At 36.2% G+C, this 21,757-nt stretch overlaps 1 protein-coding gene across 3 annotated transcripts in view; it reads right to left on the bottom strand.

Annotated features, from left to right (window-relative positions):
* The window catches only part of PLXDC2 (plexin domain containing 2), a 417,308-nt gene that overhangs the window by 183,170 nt on the left and 212,381 nt on the right, over positions 1–21,757 (bottom strand). For all 3 annotated transcript variants that reach the window (XM_079915193.1, XM_079915195.1, XM_079915194.1), the window contains one exon: positions 11,755–11,824. In XM_079915193.1, the coding sequence (XP_079771319.1) occupies positions 11,755–11,824 (70 nt within the window). The remainder of the gene's footprint in view (positions 1–11,754; positions 11,825–21,757) is intronic.

Genomic DNA, 21,757 nt, shown 5'->3' with positions numbered 1-21,757 from the left:
CATCAGGCCATTCTTTCCTTCTGTCCAACAGTATATCCACTGAGGGCAGCTCACAGCTGTCTGTTGTCCAATATACCTGTCCTTCTGGAGGAATCCTGTAGTCTGGAATTCTTCCCTTCTGGCCTGCACTAGTCCCTGGACCTTACGCCTTCACTGAGGAGCGATCTACCCACCTTCCACAGGGTGTCTTGGTTATTCTGAATGATTCTCTGCTTTGGCTTCAGGAAAGTATTACTGCCCTTCTCATTCTCCACCGTGCTGTGGCCAGCCCTGAAACCCAGCCAAGCTTCTGCTTCTCAGAGGCTGGCTCTGCTCCTTATAGCTTGGCCAAGGGACAGGTTACTCAGAATCAGGACATTGCCAAGAACTTAAGTATCACTTTGGTCCAGAAAATCTATACTTCTGGAGTTTGACTCCTGCCTAGTTTAAAGCCCAAAGTCATTAAGTTCCTTGGACGTCTGTATTAGCAGACTCAGGCTCCCATAACTGAATATCATAGGTGGGTGGTTTAAACAACAGAAATTTATTTTCTCACAGTTCTTGAGGCTGGAAAGTCCAAGATCAAGGTTCCGGCAAGGTTTGGTTTGTGTTGAGGACTCTTTTCCTGGCTTACAGACGTGGCCACCTTCTTGCTAAGTCCTCACATGGCCTTTCCTCTGAGTTCAAACAGGGTGAGAGTGAGCTCACTGGAATCTCTTCTTATAAGGACACCAATCGTATTGAATCAGGGCCCCTCCCTTATGACCTCATTTAACCTTAATTACTTCCTTAGAGGCCTCATGTCCACATACACTCACACAGGGGGTTAGGGCTTCAACATATGAACTTGGGGAGAGACACAGCTATTCAGTTCACAGATACAAACACTTACATTTTCCTATTTCTCCTTAGAAAATACTCAGGGATTTGTTCTTGGTTTCTAACTACTATATTGTTAAATAAATCGTTGCTAATAACATAAAAATATGTGTTGATTAATTAGATGGGGATATCTACCCTTCTCAATATGGCCGATACATTTAAACCAAGAATCACCCAAATCTTTTTTCTGACCTTCTTACAATGTCACATTCAGCAGTTTGATGTTAATTCAGGTTTATCCTCAGGAACTTTAGATATATTGATAAACCCTTCAATAAACAATTTAAATGAACACTCAATAAAAATGGCAATTTCACAAACAAATTTTACTACCTGAAACTCGAAATCATGAGAAATTTGGAAATAAAAAATAATTATGAAACAAGATTTATATTTTATACTCTTGAATTTTCACTTTTTGAAGTATCTATTATAAAATTATACAAAATGAAAACAAACATATGCACTTCAGGAATTTATTCCCTATCAATTCTTACCAATAAGAATGCTAAATACTAATAATGTTTGAAAGGATAATATGTTAACAAAGTAATAATTTGAAATGCAGAGATGACTGTCAAATTTATGTCTCCTTATTCCTGATCTCCAGCAAGCCATCAATTCTCCTCTCTAAGGGTAACAAACAGTGTGTTGTATATCTTTCCAGTGATTTCTCTATGCACTTGAAAGCATATGTATGTTTCTTTCAAATTATTTCAGAGTTAGTTTATGCATGTTTAAATATATCTGTCACATACATATACGTGTGCATGTTTATATTTATTAAATATAAATATAAACATGCACACGTATATGTATGTGACACTGTTCTGCACCTTGCTTTTTTCACTAGATGCTTGGAGCTATTCATTCTGCTTAAGGGTACGTGGAATTCCACTCTGTGAGTGCATGATAATTTATTTTATCTGTCCACAACTTGAACATCCTTATTGACAGATATTCAGGTTGTTTTCAATCTTTAGCAATGGATAGTCTTATACATTAGTTCACACCCATGTGAGTGTACCTACTGGGTACATTTTTAGAAGTAGAAATGATGGTTATATATTTTATATTTTAATAGATTATAACTAAGAGACTACATTTTTCTCCATACCCTAGAAAAATTATTGCTTTATAAAACTTGCTTTTTAAAAATCTTTATAAATCACAAGTAGAAATGATATCTCATTGTTGTTTTAATTTGCATTTCTCTTATTAGGAGTATGATTATACATTGTTCCATATATTTAGCAGCCACTTATGTTTCCTTTTTTTAAAAAAATAAATTTTTTACTATAAATAGGTTTAGATTCAGAGAAAAGTTGCAAAGATAGTCTTTCCATATATCCCACACTTGGTTTCTCATACTATTAACACTTTACATTAGTATGTCATTAGTATGACCATATCTTGGTCAAAATTAATGAAATGATGTTGATACATAATTATTACCTGCATTATTAAGTAACCTTATTCAGATTTCCCTAACTTTTACATAATGTCCTTTTTATACTCCAGGATCCCATCCAGGACTTCATATCATATTTAGTTATCATGTCTCCCGAGGCTCCTCTTGGCTGTGACAGTTTCTCAGACTTTTCTTGTTTGATGACCTTGACAGTTTCTAGGAGCACTGGTTGGGTATTTTGTAGTAAGGTGTGGTTTTCTCTGACTTCTTTCAAGAACTTCTCTTTGCCTTTGTTTTTTTTGCAGTTTGAAACTGGTATGTCCAGTTGTGCTTTTTGCCTGGTTGGTGTTCTCTGAGCTTTCTGGTTTGGTGTCCGTCATTAATTTTGGAAAGTTCTTGGCCATTATTATTTCAAATATTTCTTCCGCTCTGTTCTTCTTTGCTCTCTGCTGATATTCCAATTATGTGTATGTTACATCTTTTATTATTATCCCATAGTTCTTGGGTGTTCTATTTTTGTTTCCATTCTTTCTTCTCTTTGTGTTTCAATTTTAGAAGTTTCTCAGCCTTTAGTGGGCCTGTGTCTTTGGGCTGTGACCTTCACAAATATTTCTCTAATGAATAGTTTTTTTTCTCTCTGCCACCTACTAAGAACAGTAAACTCTGCTTACAAGAATGTACTGGCATAAAGTTCTGGGAAAAAGTTGCCTTTTGAAGGCATTTTGGAGGAAACTGATAAGTTATCTAAAGAGATTACCATTTAAAAAGAATAACAGGAGAAAAAAAATTATTCAGAGCTGAGCTCAATGACTAAACTTCATAAATAGTATGGTAAATCTTTTGCTATGTATGTTTACCACAATTTTTAAAAATTAAAAGACGTTTCATTTTTATCACTTATACAGTTTTGGTTTATTTTTACTTATTTATTTATATATTTGCAAAATCTAATTGTTCCAAATTCTTTTACTCTATTTTCCTGGAGTAATCTAAAAGTACTATTGATTTTCTCTACAAGCTATTAACTAAAAGATGCTTGTTTTTTAAAGGAGCTGTGGAAATTGATAATAAAACAATTAAAAAGGTTTTTTTCCCCCCATTTTCTTTGCCTTCAGCAGAAACCTCTCATTTAAACAATAATACCAGCAGATAAAATGAAAATCTCTCTGTAGCCTTCAGGCTAGTCAGATCAACAAGGTAATCTAAATCCACCATAATCCTATTAGAAACAGCCAACAAGGGACTTCCCTGGTGGCACAGCGGTTAAGAACCCACCTGCCAATGCAGGGGACACGGGTTCGAGCTCTGGTCTGGGAAGATCCCACATGCTGTGAAGCAACTAACCCCGGGCGCCACAACTACTGAGCCTGCCCTCTAGAGCCTGTGAGCCACAGCTACTGAGCCCGTGAGCCACAACTACTGAAGCCCGCACGCCTAGAGCCTGTGCTCCACAACAAGAGAAGCCACCGCAATGAGAAGCCCGAGCACTGCAGCGAAGCGTAGCCCCCGCTTGCTGAAGCTAGAGAAAGCCCACGCACAGCAATGAAGACCCAACTCAGCCAAAAATAAATACATAAATAAATAAATTTAGTTATAAAAATAAAAAAATTTAAAAAAGAAATAGCCAACAAAATATTTATTTAGACCTATTCTTTTTAATAATATGTCTCAGCTCCAGAGCTGTATCAGTTGAAGTCAGAACACAATTTTGAGTTGCTTCCGTATTATACCTACTAGGTTTCTGTGATGTATTAAAAAAAAAAAAAATAGGGAAAGATCCTGATAATAAAGGTTAGCAATGACATAACAGGTGCACATAAATAAATCCGTCTCCTAATTCAAAGGCAAAACATCACAAATAAATTTAACTAAACAAATATTTCATTTTTCCTTTAGGATTGGGTCTTCAATACATTTTCAAGTTGAATTATTAGCAATTAATCGAATCCTTAGTCTATGAAAGGCAACCTAGAGGCACCAGGGGAACGTCCATCTCCATCCCCATCATTTTACCCATAACTAACTTTATGCTTTGATGACTTGTCCTTAAAGTTCTTGTTCTACAAAGGGTAGAATAAGAAGCATAAAGATATGCATGACCTGCTGATCATAATAATGCCTGTTACCCAGTTATGACCCATAATATCACAATTAGAGAAACATTTCAAGATTCTTCTGCCATGTGTTAACAAAATTGCTAAACTTTCTAAGACTTTCAGATACAGTCACAGCATTGGGAGGCCTTTAGAGGAGATTCTGCAGTGTACTTAGAGATGACAGATATACCCATGCTGAGAAAGAGGATATCCCAGGTCATCTAAATACTCTTATACCTCCCAGTCATGAATGGATGAGCCAGACTTTAAAAGGCGATAATGAAGAATTAAGTCCCTAAACACCCCCTGAGCTATGGATCATGCCATCAAAGGAAACAACAGACAAACTAACAAGCAAGCACAGCTTTACAGAAAATGTATTTTGAAAAGGAATAAAAGAGAAAAAAAAATACATATAAAAAAGGAGAGTAATAATAATATATGCTGTTTTATAGCATTTTCTATGAAATAGGTATTGATAACACATATTACTTCGTTAACTCTTGACAAAAATCCTTATGAACTAGGAACTTTCATTATGCTATCTTACAGATTGGGAAACTGAGGTGGGAGAGATTAAGTAATTTACTGAAGATCACAATAGCTATGACTGGTGTTACTTATGAAGACCCACATTCTGATTCAAGAGTCTACTTATCTTAATCTAGATACCAGCCTGCTTCTCGAAGAAAATGAATTTCATTTGCTGGCTTCTGTAGGAATAGAACTCTTTTGAACTTATTCCTGAAATGTCCAGAGTCCAAAGTCAATCCTGCCTCACTGAGTATCTTTCTCCCCTTTCCAGGATTGGACAATGTTAGAACAGTTGCTGTACTTTGTTACTTTACTAGCGTCACCTAGACTCCTTTTGTTTTCAGTTGGGTGATGTATTTGAGCATCTATGTAATACTATTATTTATCTGAATTACTGATGCAGTGACTAGGAAAGGAGGAAAGCTAAGTATTCGCGAATGTTTCAAACAAAGCCTGGGTCCACAAAAGGCTAAACGGTGCTTTCCAGAGGAGTGATCGGTAGACTCCTCTGTGGTTGTGATGGTGATGGAAGGGGCTGAGCCTGGAGAATCTGCTTTTTACCCAGACTCTCATTTTGATGGATCAGCATTCCCCCAGTCCTGTCACTAATCATGACTTATCCAGTGTGTACCAATGATCCTCTCTTTTTTGTTTTTCTATAATTGTCCTCCTTTCTACCCACATTTCTGCCTCTGCTATTTTTCATATTGACTCAAGTCTATCTCCTGGGTGACCCCTCTCTGGGTCTCCTGTCGCTCTAATCTCCAGCTACACTTCACCCCCAATCCCAAGGACCCAGTGCTGATGAAATATGACATGTCGCTACACAGGAGAAATAAAAGGGCTTGTGGAATACACAATTCATAAAGCCACAGGGAAATGTAGTAACGCTGGTGAATCTGCTGAATCTACTGTGGGACACTAGACAGTTTGGGGGAGTAAATTATCAAGGAGGACAGGTGAGATGAACTTTCAGAAGGTATATCCAGAGAATCACTCAGACATAGCAAAGCATACATCACATAACTTAACTTTCTCTCCAGGAATCTTTGAGACTTGAGTTTGTTACTTTAAATTAGTGAACCAAATTGGAATGGATTTACTTTTGTCCAGCATCTATTCCTTCAGTACTTCCCGTCATGTATCAGATCTCCAGATACATATAATAATATAATGATAATACAAAATAATTCCATTTACCTTTTCACTAGATTCAGAAGGTTAATGGAAGCAATCAAGTTCTGTTATATGAGGTTATATACTTGAAAGACGGTGAGGTTGGTATTTATAAATCAATCATCATGAGTAATAACTAACTCTCTTCTGCTGTTAAAAAGCCTTTTATAACTGTTATTAATCACGTACCTCTAAAAAGCATGAAATATTATTTGGGACCACAATTAAAATATTGCTATTTGAAAGCAAAAATAAAAATGAAGCTGGAAGATTTGGTAATATACTTCCTCAAAACCCAATCAAAATAATATGCAGTATTTTTTTAACCTCTCTTATTGGCGACTTAAAGGGGCGGGGGGAAACAAGTGATTATTGACAAGATATAGGAAATTAGTCTAAATTTGAATTTAAGATACCATAGCTCAAAGAGTAACTTTTTTTTTCCCTTGAGAGGAGTACTAGTAGACTAGGAGGCATGGGAAGAAAGGAGACACAGTTGTTCCTCAGTCTCCAGGACACACCCCCTACCCCCATACCAAAATCCCTGGATGCTCAAGTCCCTTATATAACATGGTGTAGTATTTGCGCATAACCTACACATATCCTCCCACATACTTTAAATTAACTCTAGGTTGTATAATACTTAATACAATGTAAATGATATGTAAATAGTTGTGAATACAATGTAAATACTATGTTTAGTTGCCAGCTCATAGCAAATTCAAGTTTTGCTTCTTGGAAGTTTCCAAAAATGTTTTTTTTCAAATATTTTTAATCCGCAGTTGGTTGAATCCCTGGACATGGTACCCACGGATATGGAGGGCCGACTGTATATATTTACTTTTGTATGTTTGACCTTTTTTAGTGCCATGTATTAATTTTTCAGATATTAAACACTGATTACTTAGTGAACATTTTACATTTTATTAGTTTTCATGGGGCAAACAAAATAAAATAGAACTAAAATTGACATCTTACAGAGTGCTGTATGTCAATTATATCAAACTGGAAAAAGAAAAGATGTGTGTGAAGTAGGCTTCTCAATAAAACTTTTCATATCCTGACAAAAAAATCTAAATCTCCAACTAGAAATTCACGTAGAAAGGAAAGGAGGAAATCCTTCACATAACCAAGGTTAAGTAATACCTGTTCATTATTATCCTTTTAATTCACGTCATCTTTGATTCCTAATCTCATGTGAAACTTGCTTAAAATTCCACACACTATTTTAATCTTGAATCAGCATCTGTCTACATACTTAAAATTTGAGGGCCAGAATTATCTGGATAATGTCAACTTTTCTCTCTCCCATTATAACAGGCACCATTTACCACCCTCTCCCACCTCCCATTTTCCTCTCATCTTATTTATATGTAGTGCCCCTGATGGACTCATGAGAAAAATATTATTACTAGTGATGGTTGCAAGAATTAAAAAATCAAATCCTCACATATAAATCTACTTTTTGAAGCTTTTAAAAGATCACTTTAGCAGCCTAAAATTCAAAAAGAATCAAAGTATTCATATGGAAAGGTAATAAAAGGCAGTGTGATATGCAAACAACACAACTTAGTGGTACGTTTAATGGAAGTATCTGTACAAAATGCACGGAGGACTAGTTTTTTAATGCCTGGAATATTTGTATTCTGACGTATTTTTAAAATAGAAAGATGAAAGAATGCTTTCAGATTCTGCTGCCAGTGAACCAAAAAATAAGATGGTGTTTCCAATTCATTGTGTACATTACTTGTATGGATGACTGAAGCTTTTGAAAATTAAAATGCTTAATAAGCAAAGATTCATTTTTGCAGTTTATAAATAAATGACCGGATATTTGATTTTTATTTACATTTTAACTAGAAACTTAATTTTACTCACAATGAAATATATATGTATATATATTATACATACACACACAATGATGGGTCACAGTAAATTATGCATATATCTGTATTTTTAAACTACTCTCTATTTTGAAATGGTATTGATCCTAGCAATAACACAAGACATTGTCTAAGTTCATTTTAGTCAAAATTAGTGTCTATGTGGAGAGAGATTTTAAGGAGGCATGGGAAATGCAGAAGCGGTGAGGTAGGAATGAAGGGAATTGTGATTTAAAATATGCGCTTTAACATTTCACTTTCTTTATCTTAAATCCAACGTAGAAACAGGTTCAAGAGGAATTTGCAGACACATTCAAAGAGAACTGACAGTCAATAGAATATCTCTGTTCATTTCAGTTTCATAGAAATCAATGTGTTCCTACTTAAAAATCCCAGTCCCTGGTCTATTTGCAATGGCCTTCAGTCAACTTTATTTAATCTGACTTCTGGTTTCCATTTTTCTTCCAAGCCTTTCATGGTTAATAACTTTTTCAAGATTTGTAAGATGATGAACATTTGTCAGGTAGGTTTATCTGCTTATAACACCTAGTTAATCAGAAGAGATCTGTTGAAAATCTATGATTCAGAAGTCCTCTTCCAAGCTGTTCTTAGCTTTACTCACCTGTGTCCTAATGAATCCTTTTGGCTGAAAACTTTGCAAACACAATGATCAGACAACTCAAATGATGTGCCCTTCACTGGCTTCAGGCACTATAATCTATGTAGAAGTATTGAAAACCTTGCTTCTTTCTTTGACTGTAACTGCCTAACCTTACCCTGTCCTCCACTGCCAGATTAGGCCAGATCTGTTCTTTACTCAAAGAAACCCAGTACTTACTGGATATCATCCAAGTGTCTAAAGTTCAAAGTATTTTACATCACTCTTCCCATCTCCCCTTCACTAGACTCTTACTCTGAGTCTCCATTCAAGATAAACAGATTTACTTGACAGACCTCCAAATATGCTCAGTATGGGCTCAGCACTGTCACTTATCTCAGCATCCCCTTGTCTAGAATGTCCCTTCCCTCTTCACCTCTTTTCAACCTGCTTCTTTGCCTGCTAGAATTCCACCGTCCTTTAAGGCCAACGTCAAATGTTAGCCCTTTCACAAACCTGTTCTTGATTCACCCAATAAGAATGATCTCCTCTTGGAGCAACTTTCTGCTCCTCCAGTACTCACAGTCAGCCTTGTCTTATTGCTTAGTCATATACTCCTTCCTCTTAGATTCTAAGCTCCTGGAGGAACAACAGTTTATTCTTCTCTGTACAAACCAAAGTATCATGTACTGTGTCTTTCACACAGTAGGGGCTCAACCAATACTGATTGAATAAATAAACAATGGAAGTGTAGACAAGCTATTTATTTAGCTGAAAACTTTTACAGGAGATTCTGGTTCCATTTTGGAGAAACCCAGGTCAATGTCTAAATTATCTCAGTTGTGCCTCTCTAAACAGGGTATAGATTTATATATGCAAGTGCCATACTAGCATTTCTTAAGCAAAAAATAAAAAAGGTTTCTTTACATTAGTGTCTTCTTCAAAGAAGATAGAGATCATTCAAGACACCAGATTTTTCACTTACTCTGAGGATCTTTTCAAAGAAAAATGGTACTTTGAAGCAGTAAACATGATATAGCCATCTGTTTGGGTTTTTTCCTACCAACTCAGCTAAGGGAAACCTTACTTCATATTGGCTGAATCACTGACAAGACTTTTAAACATAAAACGATTTGAGAAACAGAAAATGCAAAGCTGCCCATATTTTCACCACTGTGTGTACAGACTTTGAACAAATGTGATTAATAATTCACTTTTAAAAATTCAGTGGAACACCGGTAACCTAAGTGTCAGAAAACATGCCTAATATTCATGTTATAAGATAACCATGCTCATATCGTACTTTAAAGATGTGAGCGGATGTGAGGTAATCCACGGCTTATAGGGGCAATCTTTCAATTTACCTTTCTTCTTTCCATTCAGTCTTTCAAAACATTAATTAAAATGTCTATTAAATGCCTGGCACTATACTAGCACAAAAATACATGGTGAGCTCATAAAGACATGGTCCTTGTGTAAATTTTACTTACATATAGTCCTTTTTTTACACAAAATGTAATAGTTTCTGAACTGAAGCCATTGTTTTTCCCTAAAACCAGCTCTTCTGCTTAGAGTTGTAAATTTTGCTAATAGCATCATTTCTCTCCTTTCGTTTGAAGCCTCAGAATCAGCAAGGCCCTCAATATTTGTCACACAAACTACTGCAATATTCTTCCTATTATGTGTACTAACTTCAGTTTTTTATACTTTAAATCATCACAAAATATCTTGGTTCAGCTGCTTACATTTATTACTTATCTAATTAAGGACTCTTGAGGCAGTTATAAAATTGTCCCAAACTACTTTTCACATCTTAATATTTTTTGTAAAGCTACACCCAGCTTCATTCAAACTCAATTATTTATTATCTCAAACATATTCCACCAATTTCCTCTTCTGTATAGTATTTATTCAAGATATTCTTCCCTGTGACCTACTCTTCCCTCCCTACATAATCACAGAAATTATAACTTCCTTCAAGAAATATCTTAAATAATAATTTCTCTATAAAGTCTTAAAGGATTCTCACAGATGTTTACAAATATCTACAAATAAGATGTTTTCAAAATACAAATATCATCATTTGTATTTTCTAAGGAACTCCCACATTCTGCTTCACTTTGTCTAATAGTCCACTAGGCTACACAATCCTAAGGCAGAGGTAGCTTTATTTACCAGTGTTCAGAGGCGGTACTCAGAACTTTTATTGCTTATTGGTATTTCTGATTACAAATCTTCTTCTGAATCCTACATATCTTCTAAGTCTTATGCTGAAATATGGTAATAGCGACCAACATGGTTCCCATACCAAGCAGAAGACCAATAATAAAACCCAGTGAAGGAAAGGGACTCTGATCTGTGGTGCTTTAGGCTTGGGCCATCCACAGACTTTTCATCACATCTATGGATTTCTTTTAACTTGCTTCTTTACTTACTCTTCCATTTTTATGTTTTTCTCTCATTCTTCTACTTTCTCTATCACTCCATGTTAGGCAAGCAGCGATATTCTCCGGCATTTTGCTTATTTCTGCTAGTAGCAATCAAGGATTAAATTTTTCTCACTCCTGGGATATACTATAAAAAATGATAATTGCCTTTCTAGGCTATTGCTAATCTCTAAACTAACCTCCAAAGTTTGTGGAGAAAAATAAAATGAAGAGAATTCAAACTGAATTTCAGTGTTTATTTTTTAAACTCAAATGAGTTGTCAGTCAACTTAGGTGGCATTAAAGGGGGGAAAAAAACCAATCAAATAACTAAAGTTAATATAATGTGGTTTTGAATGTGAATGTATATATTGATATATAAATAAATTTATATCGATCAACTATATAAATTAAAAGAAAATGAAAATACTTCCATAGCTTTCTTAAGCACCTTTTCTTTCTAAGCTCTGTTCGCTTTCATGCAGTGAAAGCATGGAAATCATTTTCCGTATTATCAAAAAAGAAATAAAACTTGGAACGAAAGCAGAGATGAATCTAGGCTGAAAATTATTATAACTACATTTTTTTCTGCAGAAAAGTTTTCCCAATAGCTATATTCTTTCTTAGGTTTTATTTATACCCATGACTTTGTGATATAAGACAATGGTTTTCCCAATAAATGTCCCTTTTGAAATATGGAGTAAATTAAAAATAGTAACTGTAGTGAAACTGTAGATAATTTAGAGTGAATGGGTAGAAAACCACTTACCCCCAGTTGCCACAGTGATTTCACGTAGGAAATGGCCATAAAATGGAAAATCGAAGGACAGATTCACTCTCTGCAAGGAACAACAACCAGAAAAGAAAATCAATAATGTGCATAATAGTAAATGTAAAATGAAGAGCCTTCTACCTAAAAAAAATGATGCTTCTACTTTGCACCACTATTATTGTAGTTGACTATTAGAACCTGAATCTTGGATGGAAAGAAAGATTTTTTCCCCTGGTAATTAAATGTTTAAAGTATGTGAAAAGAATAAAGTTTTGCTGTTGTGGTCTGTTGATCTGTTCTTCAGTTACAAAGGGAATCTAGAAGTTTCAACTCTGAATCAAGCTATTCTCTTTAACATCACCACTGCCTCTCAGTTGTCCACTACAAAGTAGGTCAGCCATCACGATAATCTTAGGGTTCTTTTTAGTTTGATTAATCTTCTCCAAAATAGTAGAGCACGTTATCTGTCAAGTTTCACTGAATTTAAAAAAATATATATTTATTTTACAAAATTATATATTCAATTTATCTTCTGTACATCCCAGAACAAAAGGCAATTTTACAGAACAAGATATTTTGCACCTACAGATCTAGACCTGCAGATATTTTTATTTTTAAGATACGATAAACTCCCCAGATTCAGTATACAGATGACCCCTAAACAACAAGGGTTTGAACTGCATTGGCCAGTTCCACTTATGAGGCATTTTTTTTCCAATAAATATAGTATCTGTGTTTTCATTTTACAGATCTTTAAATTATCAAAGTGTTGAGAAAACTTTGATTAGAGATCACAATATATGAAATCAAAAGAACTAGGGTTTGAGTCCTGATTCTATCCAGCCCTTGGGTGAGTCATTTGTCAATTTCCTTATTTTTGAGGCAGAGATACCAGTGTGTGGATTTTCAAATGTGCGGGGACTGGCAGCCCTAACCCCCAGTGTTGTTCAAGGGTCAACCGTTTTATGTCCACTTTTAAAAGCAAAGAATCAAAGAATAAAAAATTCTGGTTACTAGAAAGCTACTTTTACTTTGTAGAGAGGAAAACTGGAGAGACTTAGGAAGAAAGTTCATAAATTTTGCCCCTCTTTTTTCTAAAAAGGGATCTGAAGCTTTGGATATATATATTTATAATATATCTTTATATATATCTTTATATAGATAGTAAGATAAAAACAAGACACAACAAAGGAAAACAAAGAAAAAGAAACCCTAGATTTTGTGTATGTTTGAAATGATATGAACCAGATATATTATTATTAGGCAAGAACCAAGAAAAACAGGGAGTTATAACAAAGGTGGTTAGCTGAAATAAAAGGATCCATAGGGAAATTAATTGGCTGATTTAGAGCCTAACAGCATGTACAAACTACCTATAGTAAAAGGTTATTATGTTAAAATTCAACAATTTCTATATCATATCTCTCCCAATATACAAATTTAAAAAAAAGAGAATTATATATAGCTAGATTAAATTTAGCTCTTTCCAATTGTACAAATGATTGCTTTTTTATATCCATCAGAGATTTCTAATGACTTATTTGGCATGATATTAATCATTCAAAATTTACAGTGACTTTCCATTAGGTTTTTTTCTTTCCTTTTTAATGAAAGCTGCATCTTCAGAAAGGGTTTATCTTCATTTTTATTTTATGCTGACTAATGGGAACAACAAAATCTATTTTCACTGCACTAACTGAAATGAGTGGTTACTAATAACCCTAACATAAAAGCTTCAGTGGCAAAATCATTATCGCAAAGAAAAGGTCAGACATAATTTTATAAAGGCACTTGCTGTAGTACACTGTTCTCTATCATTCTAATTTATTTCCACGCTCATGTGCAAATCGGTAAAATTTACAGCCCTTTGACATTCTCACTTCCAGAATAAGAGTTTGGTTTAAACATCTATCACTAACATATCAAAGATGAACCAGAGGAATATGACAATTTCTCAGCCACAACAAATGTTTAAATATTTTAGAATAAAATTGAGATAAACAAATATATAAGTTAAAGACTGTTTTTGAGAAGTAAATAAGTTCTCAAGGAAAAATTGCTGATATATTATCCTGAAGCACAACATCAATGATTGAAATGTTTCCCTGTTTAAATGACCAGATACCTTAGTTATCACCATGGCCTGCTTCACACTAATAATGGCAATGACAATTTAGAAAGGTGTTACCTTCTCAATAGTTGTGAAATCTACCCATTTCTCTCCAGGTACTACTGACACCCTTCTCCAAGTATAGATCACTTTTCTTTTTTTTTTTTTTTTTTGCGGTACGCGGGCCTCTCACCGCCGCGGCCTCTCCCGTTGCGGAGCACAGGCTCCGGACGCACAGGCTCAGCGTCCATGGCTCACGGGCCCAGCCGCTCGGCAGCACGTGGGATCCTCCCAGACCGGGGCACGAACCCGAGTACCCTGCATCAGCAGGTGGACCCCCAACCACTGCGCCAGCAGGGAAGCCTAGTATAGATCACTTTTAGTGTAATAACTTGCTCACAGGTGTCTTGGCTCCATTTTCCCTGGAATTCATTCTCCATACTATCTAGCATATCACTCCCCCACTTCAAATCATTCAATCTAGAATCCCATTGACCCTGGAATCATGCCAAAATAGTGAAAACGAGTTCTAAGACCCACCACTAACTGGTCTCTCCTACCTTAAGATTCTCCCTTCGTATTTTCTGTTCAGGCCAGCCTTCTAGAATAACTTTTAGTTCCTTGAAACTGCCACCCTTAACCCTGGGCTCTGGTACTTCAACATGATGTCTCTTCTGACTGAAATGGTCTCTCAACCTTGGCTGGTCATGGCGCCCACGTTCTTTGGCTTAGTTTGGTTGGTACTCCAAACCTGACATAAGGACTTGGAGCAGATAATTTGTTTGGAAGGTGATCCTAGGAAGCATTTGCTAAAGGAGGTGGGAAAAGTGAGACAAGGAAAAGAGAAAAACTAGTAACAGCTATTGGTTGTGTTACCACTATAGCCAGGTCTCCCCTTGGAGACCTTCTGAGAAAGAGTGGGGGGAAAATATGCCTCAGAATCATCTCATTGGAGGTTAGGAGGCTGGGCTACTTATCCATCAACGCCTATCTTCTGTCGATCAAAGGTGCTCCTGTGGGCAGATGAATCCTCCCTTCCCCAGGATTACCCTTGCTTACCCTCAGGCAGAGAGAAGAGCCACAGCACTTGATCTGAGGAGTTGCTAGTATATTAGAAGCTGCCTCCCACAGCTTCAAGTGAACTCAGGGAGGCAGAAGGGATATGGGGCAAAGCATCAAGAGGCACCGCGAAGTGTCACATCCTCAGAGTCCTACCGTGACTTCTTAGCCCGTTAGGCTTCCTACTGGATCTCACCTAGCATTCTCTCTATATACATGCACACGTGAAACAACCGCATGGGGTTCAGATTTTAACTGCTTCAAAGTGAAACTCGGCATCAGGGTGGTTAAGAATGGCCCAAGTGGGAAACCAAAATTTAAACCCAGATTTGAAAGACAACAAAGGCAATGCTCTTAATTACTGAGCTATTGAAAATAAAGTGATAAGAAGTGTCACACTTAAAGGCAAATTTTTGAAAATTATCATCCCTCCTTAAAACACATACAAACACAGACACACACACACACACTCAAACACACACACACACACACACACAAACTACTGAAACATAAACAAAAATCATTAAGCACTAGAATTTCGAAGGGCTTTAAGCTAATTTATTATATATTCAGTATAATTACCCTCTGGGTAATTGGATCATTATTTTATCTCAGTACGGTATATAAAACAGGCATGGGCAGGGAGCTAAAGGAAAGTTTTATTTGTTCATTCATTCATTCATGCAGTCAGAAATCATTTATTCAACACCTTATATGTACCAGGCACTTAATCAGGGTCTGAGCATCATACAGTAAGTCCCACCCAGTTTCTCCCTTCAAGGAGTTCAGAAGATGGTGCAGGAGAGCAACATGGAAGGATAAACAAGTAGGACCAGGCAGGGTCAGAGTAAGGACCCAGAGAGAACACCTAACCCAGAGGAGATGGCATTGAAACTCTTTAAAAGGAATCACCAGAAGCTAGTCAGATGAGACCTGAAGGCATGGGAGTGGAAGGGATTGTGAAAATATATGTAGAAAGTAAAACTGGAAGGATCGTGATTAGTTGTACATAAAAGCTGGGAGTGGGGAAGAGCTGTCTAGAATGTAGGACAGGTTTCTAGCTGGGTGACTGGTGGACCATAATCCACCAACTGAATTGATGAATACAGGAAGAAGAGCTATTTTGGTTAGGTGTGAGAAGGCTTGCTGTGTCACTAATTAATTACATATCCTTTAACTATATAATTAAAAAAAAACCCCAAATTGTAAATGCCACAAAGGACCCTTCTGAAATCAAAAAGGCTAACAGAACCCTGGACATTGTCACAAAAAGCCACTGTAAACAAAAAAAGAAACGTAATTTTGAAATTTAGTTGACTTAATTGATGTACAGGACAGAAATGAATGTTTTCCTATCTTGGATCTCATCCCATAAGAAATATCTAATGTAAAAGGAAGAAGCATTTCGGAAAATTGTCATGTGAAGACACAATAAATTAATCAACAGGGCGAAATATAAAATGAAAACTCAGAAGTGAAATTTTAACAGGCATGTGTGGCATAAATAAAATCAATTGAATTTGCTAATTCCTTACACTCTGCAGAAAGGAGGGGTATCATAATTTTGAGACAAGCATAGGAAGTATCACAGGGGGGAGAAGAAATTTATGAAGCATGCTTTGAAAAGTTTGCAGAAGCATATAGATAGGTTCCAGGTGGTGTGTTGCAAATTTATGGCAGGTACAGCCATGTATGACTGTGACTTTTAAAACCACATCATGCTCCCTCACAGCATGCCCCGCGGAATCACTGCTGGGAACAGACTATCAGAGGCAATTAGGGCCATACTCAGGGATCTCTAAGTACGTCCCCACCTCTTACTGCCTCTTTTACATATTTTTCTTATGCCTGTCGCCATCCGGCTTCTGACTAATTATTATGATCTCTGCTAATTCTTTCTTAATGACACAAGAATTATAAACCTATGTAAACACTATTCCAGGTTTACTTGTTTGCCTATTTCTCAGTGGTATTACAAAGATAAATTAATTAGTCAATGCTTGTAAGACCTTGAAGACAGAAACTATTAGGTTAAGAATCTGGAGTGGGCACATTTATAATCCTAAAAGCCATTTAAAAGGTCATTAATAAAAACTGCCTTTTGTTTTAAGACAGCTTCTTATTTACAGTAATAAGGTTATACTTTTCTGGTTCCCCCAGCCTTGATTTCATCTTTATAAAGTATAGTCTTGATGAAAGCAGCTTGTGGGAAAAATATTAGTAGTAACTACTCTTTTAGGAACTGCTGATCTCTTGAGTTCATGAGAGCAAAGGGTCCAGAGAATATGGGCAGTATCCATTTATTTAAGAATAAATTCATGGATTAATCATTAATTTCTATACATATATTTTAACATTCTATTTTTAATCATTCAAATCATTTCATGTTTGCAGGTCACATGTTTGTATCTTGAAGCTGTCACATAGGTGGGATGATGATGGTGATGATGATGATTGACAAAGTGAGATTTGTGTTATTTTTTCCAAAGACAATTTCAAAAGTTAGACGGAGTCAGTTTGTTTATTTATGTCAAATATTAACCTTGAGAGGAAATGAAAATTTTAAGAAAAGATACTTTTTGTTTTATTTACATAGATATTTCTAGTGATACTGGCTTTCATCGAAATACCTGAATAAATTATCTTATTTCCAGTAATATTTATATCCCTAATAAATAAAAATGATTGAATAATCCTTATTAGATAACTTTTTATATATAACTATGAATAAATTTAATTTCTTAATTGGGATGTGACATATTCTTCCATAATGCACAAAACATTCTTGAACCTGAATAAGGTCCACATAAAATTCATTCACCTATAAATGCTTAGAACAGATTATTGCAGTCCTTTGTTAACCACAGACACAAATTTTAAAATCTTCTTTTAGTGGAAATAGATGGAACTTTATTTTTAAATTTTCAAAGATTCTTTTCTAATTTTTGAATGATCTAGCATGGTTTTAGAGTCAGACAGACTTGAAATTACATCCCAGCTTTGGTACTTTGTAGCTGTGTGATTTCGTAAATCATTTAACCTCTTTAAGGCACAGTTTGCTCATCTGTAGTCAATACATTTCCTCAAAGGGTTATTTTAAGGATCAAACGACCAAATGACACCTGGACCTTCATAAACACTGAGTCAATATTATATTATGTACCTGAAGGCGTCTAGCATAGCAGTAGTTCCTTAAAACTCATTTCCTAAATAAAAATAGCTCCCTGTTTGACTCCTAATAAGTAGATGGAAATGATTTGACATATGTTGTTTCTAATATCAATGCAGGCATATTCCTTTTCTAATAGAATCATATGACAATTAGACATTATGTTCCTCAGCAACGTTATGATGTTTTCAGTTTTGTTATATTGAAATAATCATAACTACTGTATTTACTGGTGTTAGGAGAATGAAATTAGCATTTAATATATCAGACATTATGCTAAGTATTTTGCCTGCATTTAGCAAGTATGAATGCTAAAATTAGGTGAAAGTATGACAAGAAACAGGATGTTGATATGCACAAAGTATCTTCCCAAAAGATACTAGATAATTACCAAAGGAAAAATAGTAAGTTTACAGTGAAGAAACAAAATCTGGCAGACATCACCTTAAGCAGGTGATCAAAGTTAACATCACCAGCCATATTGACATCACGTACCTCCTGGTGTGATGCGTGATGAAGGACAAAATATCATTCCCCTAGTATTCTTGCCAAAAATAGATACCTGTGTTTAATCATGAAGAAGCAGTAGACAAACCCCAAATCAGGATCATTGTACAAAATAGCTGGCAAAGACTCTTCAAAATGTCAAGTTCATGAAAGATAAAGAAAGATGGAGAATCTGTCATAGGCTGGAGGAGACGAGACTAGATTTGACAAATAAATGCAATGTAGGTCCTAGATTGGATTCTGGATAGGAAAAAAGATGGTTTGGGGACAATTCACAAAATGTGAATAAGGCCTGTAGATTCATTAAGAGTATTACACCAACATTAATTTCTTGGTATTGATGATTGTACCATGAGTATGTAAAGTGTTAATATTTGGGGAAGCACGGTGAAAGCTATATGGGAACCCTTTCAATAATTTTTCCAAGTTTATTTATGAGCCTGAAAGTATTCCAAAACAAAACTCTAGAAGGACAAGTAATAAGTTCAAACCACCAGAAGTAGTAGAGCCAGGATTTCAATCCAATATGCTTGACTCCAAAACTCCTGAGTCTTGACCACGATATCATTCTATCTCCCTTCTTTTACACTGGGTGATCCTTTTCCTACCTATTAACAGACTTTCTATAGCTGTGTTTTTCTACCTGATACTCTTAACATTGTCAGTGACTCATATTTTTGTTCTCAGTAGACATAACTTAATTTTCTTTAAAATTTAATAACAAGGAAAATAGCTAGAAAGCTCCCAGGTGCCTGAGGCAAAAGCCACACACACAAAAATCTGAGGAAGGTACAGAGCAGTCTTCTCAGATGAAATGCACCGAATCACAGGGACTAGTGCCATGCTGGGCGGAGCTGTAGTGAGCGGCACACCACTGAGGTCTGATGGCAACGCGGTGGGTCCCTTCTCACCAGATAATGGGTACAGCCTGAACTACTCTTTTTTGCACATTTGAGGATCAGATGCTTCCATTTCTTATCCTCCAAGGATAGATCTAAGGGCCTATTCTCTAAACTTACAGAACATCGATTGATTTATTTTTTTACAATGGTCAATGGTAATGGCCTTTCACGGGTTTATTCAACTATTTAACAAATATATTCACTTATAAAAGTAACATAAACCGAAAGACAGTAGAATGATAGAAATATGAGTATATGTATGTATATGTATGTAGATATAGATAGAAAGATTTAAATCAGTAAGTTTCCACCACAAGCAACTACTAAAGAGAGAAAATGTACTATGCAGAGTCATTTCCATGTGGTTGACAGAAGTGCAAGCTTCTTTTGTATACCCTAAAGTAAGATCCTGCTTCTAGGCCATAAAAGAGCTGAGTATATTCCAGAAATAAAATAACTGCAGGGCAGTTTCACCACGTAGGATTTTTACAAAATGCAATTTTAAACAAACTCTCACATTCCCGGGAGGAGTGAACAGGACATGGGTCTTTAATCCAGTGACTGAAAACACCGGAAACCTAATTAAAATATCAAAATGTCCATGGAAAGGGACTAATCAATATGCAAATATACAGGGAAGGGAGTGGCTCCTTTTAGAAATAAAGCCCATCAACTGAATTGATTTTCTGAGTTAGAAATTCTAACAGCTTCAGCACTTTTTTCATAACAGAGCTGAGAACTTAATTAACCCCGCCTATTGAATGACACTGCGTGGGACTACAGGTAAATTAGAAAACAAAATGTAAACATTTTGCAGTTACCTGATGCTTGCTCATATGAACTTGAGATTAAGTGAATTATCATCGTATCTTTTGAGCTCTCCCATCACACGGTTCCCAGAAACACCTGGCTTACAGTAGCTTGCCTATACTTGCATGTTTTGAGAATCATTCAAATTAATGTGACTATTTACCATTCAGGCGGAGTGCAGAACATAAGTCTGTTCAGGGGCACAGAAAGTAAAACAGGATTTTATAAAGAAGCCCTGGGAGGGCAGGTAGGGGAAGGGGAGAACCAGACGTCACTTCTGAATTTTTCATGCTGCTCTAGGAACAAGGCAGTGATTCTACCAGGCTTCTCAAACCTGAGTGTGCAGGGCAATCACTTAGGGTTCTTGTTTAAAACAGATTGATTCAGTAGATGTGAGGGGGAAGGGAGCTAAAATTCTGCATTTCTAACAAGCTCCCAGAGCTACTGAGACTGCCCCAGGAATCCCACTTGGAGTGGTCAAGGCTTTATGTCATATAAATGGTCTTTGAAACTCTAAAACAGTGCTGTAAGGAAGCTTTGACAAGCGTGAAATGGGTTAAAAGGATAAATAGACTTGATTCCGGATAACATCATCTCACTTCATCTGTTAGCACTCAACTGACCTGAAATTTTCCATTTAAGGAAGTAAAGGATAGAGGTACCTCCTAGCCCAGCACCTTTAAAGCAATGATTTGCAAAACTTCTTTGCAGCCCCAGTACACCTGAGGGCAATGACACTGGTTACTTCCTTGACCAGGGACTTGGACAGGGCAGGAAAAGTATTCCTATGAGTTCATCCTTGACAGTTTGAAAATGTCCTCCCTTGCCTCGGTTGATTATAATCTGTCCTCCCTTCTTTCCTGTCACTGGAAAATGACTGTTTTAAAGTTAAAATGCTCACATGACGATGGTTAGTATCGATCTTAACAGACATCAATAGAGTGGTAGTAGCCAGGGTTTCAACATTGTACAAATGTTAAATCATTCCATCCTAGTAACAACCTTAGAAAGTAGGTACCATTGTCATTCCCATTTTACAGCTGAGGAAAGTGATTAACAGACAGTAAATAACAGACTTCAAGTCACCCAGCTTATAGTTGGCAAAAGTGGGGACTCACATCCAGGCAGCCTGTTTCTAAGCCCACATGCTTAAACGCTATATCAAGGTGCCCCTCAACTGACACTGAAACAGCAGGTAAAACATTGACCAGCTGAAATTGGTTTTGCTCCCTTCAATCAGGTTGTTGATTAATCAAACCTGGAGTTATTTTACAGAGGCAGCAGTGCGCACGTGCAAGACAGGAACCCAGGCCTGCAGGCTGAGCCTGGAACTTAGACTCTTCAGTCTACAGAACTCAAAGAATAGAAATGCTTCCACTGGTGCCCTTTACGAAGTGAGAAGTCCTTCAATAAGGAAAATCCAGCTCCCAGCAGCAGAAGTAA

This window comes from Stenella coeruleoalba (assembly GCF_951394435.1).
Source record: "Stenella coeruleoalba genome assembly, chromosome: 2".
NCBI classification, from domain to species: Eukaryota; Metazoa; Chordata; class Mammalia; order Artiodactyla; family Delphinidae; genus Stenella; species Stenella coeruleoalba.
Note: the sequence above shows the minus strand (reverse complement) of the source record. Positions and strands in the feature narration are given on the sequence as shown.